Consider the following 6,000-nt stretch of genomic DNA (forward strand, 5'->3'; position numbering starts at 1 on the left):
AGTTAGAGACTAAATATATTAGCAGATAACTCTCGATATATTACTTGCGATTGATTTTATTCTTCGCAGAAACGTCGAGATAAATAGACAGACATTTCTGATATCGCGCCTCGCGTCTATGCAATAAAGCCAATGTCGAGCAGCCCAGATTGTGCAAGGTGCATTCACCACTGTATCTCCGTCTGATCTTTTTTTTTTTTTTTTTTTTCTCGTCCCTTTTGTACGGAATATCTCGTGCTTGTCACCTCGCGACGCGGCATCGCACGAGTTATCTTACGGAGATATCGTGACGGCGTACCCTGCGTTACTTATCAAAGATAACTAGTAACTCAGTACACGTCTGACACGGAGTACTGCGGCTCGATTCGCGGTGAAAAACTTTTCGGCGATCGATTTTTTTGAAGTTTCTTTTCTTCGTCATGCGAAATTCGGCGCGGTAAATCGCACGACGATGGCACTGCGTGATCAGAAGCTCGCGATTATCACCTCGATGCAAGTGGCGAAGTGAATTTATCGCTGTGAGAGATTGTGTGTGTGTGTGAATTCGATCGCGTTCGATCTGATTCACTACGGTGATGAAAAACGAACATGGAGGAACAATCGATGATGCAACGCGGCGTGCGACTTCTGATCACGTGTTGGCTGGTAATTTTGTCAATTGCAGGATGTCAGAGCGCCTGCCCCGACAGGTGTCTGTGTTATCTCAGCCAAGTGCCCAGGACTGTCGAGTGTTCGCAGCAAGGATTACTGACGTTTCCCGAAAACGTTAGCGATATTGTGAGTACGCAACTTTAAAACAAAATGACCTCAATAAATAATTTTCTCTCGATTTCCAAATTGTGTCGCGATTGAGAACACAATGTGCTAAATATCAAAAACGTGAGATATGAAACACTTATCGAATAACTAAAGTAAAATAGCTGCGCCTCGATAACGAAATGAACGTGTACCCGGTGTACGAATAAAAAAGATACGTAATCGAGATAAGAGTGAATCATATTGTAGCACGCGCTCACACTTTACCATATACGTGCGCAAGTATTAATTTCTATTCTATATTTCTATTCTAAGTTGTTAAGAAAAACAAATATGTGTTTTTAACAAATTCCTTTAACAATCAGACCCGATAAGATTTTAAATGTTTGATTTTTGAAATTAATTGTCCGCACGAAAATACGAAGGTCGAGCACTTGGATTTGTCGAATAATCTCTTGAACGAGATTCCCGACGAGATCAATCGACTGATCGAGCTACAGTACCTGAACCTCGCGAAAAATCAACTCGCTTTCCTGCCGCACAATCTGGAGAAATTAATACAGCTGCGAAGACTAGATCTGTCGGAGAACAATATCGAAAGCACGGCAGACATTGCTTCCATTAGCCAGCTGCCGGCTCTCGCAATTCTGTACATCTCAAGGAATCCATTAGCCGACTTGAAAGGGTTAACCAGCGAGACGCTTCAGGCGGTGCATGCGGGTCATTGCTGTGCGTAGTTCAATTACAATAAATATGAGATATTTTTTTAAAAAAAAGCACTAAAATAAACTATAAACGCATTATGAAAGAAAATATACTTGAAAATCTTGATTTAAGAAATTAAACAGACATTTTTCTTCGTGTATTTTCAGTAATACAAGCATTCGACAACGCGTCCTTAAACGGATTGCCGGGGCTAGTCACACTGAGTCTCGTGGGAAACCCGCTGAAAAATGTTCGAACACCCGTCAGTCACACACTGCGATGGTTGGACATGTCTGACTGTGATCTAAATTATCTGTATCCGGATACTTTTAGCGAACTCCCGGAACTGGAGGAGCTGCGACTGGTCAATAATCCTCGATTAGTGTACAGCACTCGGTAATGAAACCTACACAAAATCTTACTTGCGGTTACGGAATAAGTATGTTCACTGTAAACAACAAAATGTCAAAACTCTTACTAAACAATATAAGAAAACAAACAAATGCAAAAATTCTGCACTAACTGGTAACTTTACAATAATAATTACATCAACAAAAAAAAATAATAATACTCATCCGAGCCGATCGCAGGATGTTGTGCGGAAACTGCGTATATATATATATATATATGCATATATATATATTTGTTCGCGTGTAAATTTTTACACGCGAGTTTTTGAATTGAATATCAATTCTTAAAATTCATATAGGATGCTGGATTTGCATCACATATATGAGAGATCCCATCTACCCCCTTAACTAATTTTGAAAATATTGCGAAAAAATACTCCTCAGCCAGGAGTCGAACCTGGAACCTCCAGCTTTCCGGGCCGTCGCCTTCCCTGTTAGGCTACCGAGGCACTTGGAAAATTTACACGCGAACAAATACATATATATATGCATATATATATATATATATACGCAGTTTCCGCACAACATCCTGCGATCGGCTCGGATGACCGTATTATTTCTTAGTTTAGTAACTTATCGAGCTTCAATAAGATTTAATTGTTAAAAAAAATAATAATCGCAGACATAACAAAAAGCAACGTCTTTGCAGACGTTCGACCCTGCAGCATCTGAAGCTGAAGAGACTGGACGTGTCGAGCTGCAATCTCGACAGACCCGGTCTTCACGGTCTGGTCTCGCTTACGTACGCACGTCTCTCTCGCAACATGATTCGCATTCTGCCGGATCGCATTTTCGCCAGAAACAAACAGTTGACGCATTTGTATCTGAACGCGAACGGTCTTGACCAATTAAACGCGAGCACGTTCGACGGTCTGGTGAAGCTCCAGGTGCTGGATCTGTCCGTGAACAGTCTCAGACAGGTCCACGGTCAAGCGTTTCACGAGAGCATAGATCTCAGAATTCTGAATCTTTCCTACAACTCTCTGCAATACTTTCCGGATCTGTCGACCGCCGTCACGTTGCTGGATCTGTCCGTCAATCTAATCAACCGCTTCCGAGCGGATTCTCTGGAGAACACGAGCAGAATCAGAAGTCTGATCTTGAGAGATAATCAACTGCAATCGTTTCCGCGCGGCTTGAAATCGACGACGTTGAAGATACTGGACGTGCAGAGAAACAGACTCGTCGAGCTGCGCAACGACAGTTTCACTCAATTACCGTCTCTGCAAAAAATCGACTTGTCAGGTAAGATCACGAGAGCTAACTGAATATTAGAACAGAAGCTGAGACAAATACGAGACGCAGAGATATTTGATTTTGAAGCACAGCTCGATTGCGAACGATACGATAATAGAATCGAGACATCAGACACTTTAATTGGCCATTATTCTTCTGATAATGTGACTTCTCTGAATGTTCGCCCATTATTGCAATTTCAAAATCAACGTTTTTTTCGCAATTCTAATTTTTCTTTTTTTTTTCTTATTTCAATAGCATTTTTCGTTATGTTCGTTGTTTTTTTTAATTAATTCACAGGAAATCGTTTGACGGAAGCAATGGATCCCGGTGTGTTTCAATACAATCCGGATCTGGCAGTAGTCCGTTTGGAGGACAATCCGTGGCGTTGCGACTGCAAGCAAATTTACAACGTTTTTGAATATCTAACGAGTCCTCCTCCCAAAATTGTATCGTCGAGTTTAATTTGCCAGAGCCCGTCAAACGTTTCCGGTTATTCGTGGGAGGCCGCGTGTTTCAACGACTGGCATAACGACTTGTATCACAGCAAAGACAGAACGTGGGGAATAATAATGGTCATTCTGGTTATTCTGGTCGTTCTCAGCGGCAGCGTGGTATCGATCAAACACACTTTGAGAATAAAAAGACGAGCCTCCGAACAGAGGCGACAACTCGAATTAGCACAAGAGAGAGAAAGATTAAGACTTCTACACAGAAGGTAAGAATCTTTGAGACTACGATAAATTATTATACCAAGTTTATTATTGATGCATATATAATTGTGATAAACTTAATTTAAGTGCACAATTTGACAGTTTAGTAATTTGATGTAGTTGCTTTCTTTTTTGATTTCTTTAAATTTAAAAAAATACTATCACAGCGAAGATGTTTGATTAAAAAGCTAAACAATGGATGCGTCAGTACTTGCAACAGGTAAGACAGGTATCTGTCCTATCCAGAGTCGAAAGCGCAGATTCACGTTCGCAATTTGCAATTTCGCAAGTCGGTACATTAATTTAATTATAGCCTTTGCAGAGATGATATTAAAGCACGAGCAGTTGTAACGCGTTATCGACGTGGCTGCGATTTTTCGATCGTATTATTTGAAGTTGTCAAATAAAAATTCAAATTATCACACAAATGCTTTTTGTCTCCGAACATTTATATAAATTTTGTATTACAATATTAAGAAAGTTACGATATGTAATAGTCTTGTTTTTGAATTGTTTTTAAACACGTGATTTTAGGAATTATCGTTCGGAAGAAGAGATAGTCGAGCAAGAGGAACCGTCGGAACCTAGGATCAATCCTCTCGAATTGGTCGGTCCGCCTAGCTACGAGGAAGCGGTCCAGATGCCCAGACTGGTTCATTCCTTGGACGCTCTGAACGAGATCTCCGTCGAGAACGACACCTTGCGCGCCGTGAATTCCGTGGACAATTTACGAGTAAAGAAGAGAAGATCGAGAAAACGCACGCCCCGGAAACGAACCCAGAGCGAGGACGATCTGCTGAGAAGGGAGGAACGCCGACAGCTGCGAATACGACGGGAGAGAACCAATTCCAGCGGCAACATCTGCGAGACGGACCAGTCGCACGTCACGAATCCATCCAAGAATTCGAGAACTTCCCTCGGCCGCAGATCCAGAAGACAGAGCGCCGTCGTCGACGAGATCATCGTCGAGTCAAGCAGCGGCAAGGACAGACCGAGGCCGCAGACTCCCAGCACGAAGAGAAGAAAGCGAAGACAGATGTCGAGGGACGTCGAGCACGTGACCGACGACGAGGATTCCGAAGTCCAGACGACGATAGTCATCAGAGAACTCAAACGAGAACCCAGAAGCGGTTACAGAGACTCGAGCGCGGATCACGATTGAAGTATTTCGTTATAGAATTTTTTATTTCCAACGTATATGACAAATTTTTTGGTCGGTACTTTTAATAAAAATATAGGGAAACAAAAATTGTCTTGGCTTTCCGCTCTCGACGCGCTTGTCAACCGCAATTGTATTGACATCTCGCGCAGAAGGCGTGAGGCCTTTTATTTCTTTAAATTTGCTCCTTGACACACGAAAACTGTCCCCGTAATCGCAATTAGCGCTAAATCGACGAGTGCGAAAGCGCACGACTGATTTTGCGCGATAACATTACAGGCAGTTCTGTTGTATTTTTTTTTTTTCACATGTCAGACCGGTTTCTTCTTACGTTAAGTACGCTCTTATTTATATCGCCCGAGGAAGGTTAATAATTGAGTAAATGACAAACGAAAGAACCAGCCAATAGTGCGAGATTTGCTTTGAAAAAAAAAAAAAAAAAACGAGCAAAAAAGCACGAACGTGCTTCCCGGAATGCCGTTCTTCTTCTTTGCCTTCTTGAGAGAGGCCTAACTATAATAACGTTAAATTACCGGCTCTGAATATCGTAAAGATACACACCGATTTCAGATTACGGTAATTTCTTGTTCAATTTCTAAAAAGAATTGTTAGAAATACTTCGAGATTATAGTTACGGATTTTTCTTTTTTTTATCGACAACCATGTTAGTCGTGTTCCTCATCACAGAAACGATAACGAAACAGCGTAATGCGCAAATTATAAGCATCATGTTGAATACCTAATGCTATTCATTGAACTCCCGAGTGACGTGTTACACATTATTCATCTTTTGCAGACAATGTTAAAATGCGTAGTGCGTGTTTCAGTTTTATTGTGCTACGCGCAATGTATACAAATATTGTATTTGTACATTATTTGTATCATTGTTGTATCTCGTATCAAAAAAGTGTGAAGAAAATACCGACAATCTCATTTTTTGTTTTCCAAACAATGCTGAATAATTACACGCGATACGCGAAACAAATTGCAACGTAACGTTACGGAACGACAATAACAAAAT

The 6,000-nt window shown here is 41.2% G+C and overlaps 1 protein-coding gene across 1 annotated transcript; it reads left to right on the top strand.

Annotated features, from left to right (window-relative positions):
- The first annotated feature begins 346 nt into the window (after positions 1–346).
- On the top strand, positions 347–5,422 carry LOC109863791 (leucine-rich repeat-containing protein 15). Its single transcript, XM_020444350.1, has 6 exons — positions 347–777; positions 1,182–1,485; positions 1,629–1,857; positions 2,521–3,116; positions 3,408–3,825; positions 4,355–5,422. Exons 1-6 carry the CDS (start codon positions 589–591, stop codon positions 4,980–4,982), a joined length of 2,364 nt encoding a protein of 787 aa, XP_020299939.1. The 5' UTR covers positions 347–588; the 3' UTR covers positions 4,983–5,422.
- Positions 5,423–6,000: the final 578 nt, after the last annotated feature.

Source organism: Pseudomyrmex gracilis, unplaced genomic scaffold (assembly GCF_002006095.1).
Source record: "Pseudomyrmex gracilis isolate BER0280 unplaced genomic scaffold, ASM200609v1 scaffold_13, whole genome shotgun sequence".
NCBI classification, from domain to species: domain Eukaryota; kingdom Metazoa; phylum Arthropoda; class Insecta; order Hymenoptera; family Formicidae; genus Pseudomyrmex; species Pseudomyrmex gracilis.

What these genes read in the sequence shown, in the direction of transcription:
- LOC109863791 (XM_020444350.1), top strand. Translation starts at nt 589, where the DNA reads ATGGAGGAACAATCGATGATGCAACGCGGCGTGCGACTTCTGATCACG. An exon ending in GCAAAAAATCGACTTGTCAG is followed by an intron (nt 3,117 to 3,407) that starts GTAAGATCACGA and finishes ATTAATTCACAG; the next exon opens with GAAATCGTTTGACGGAAGCA. An exon ending in TTAAGACTTCTACACAGAAG is followed by an intron (nt 3,826 to 4,354) that starts GTAAGAATCTTT and finishes ACGTGATTTTAG; the next exon opens with GAATTATCGTTCGGAAGAAG.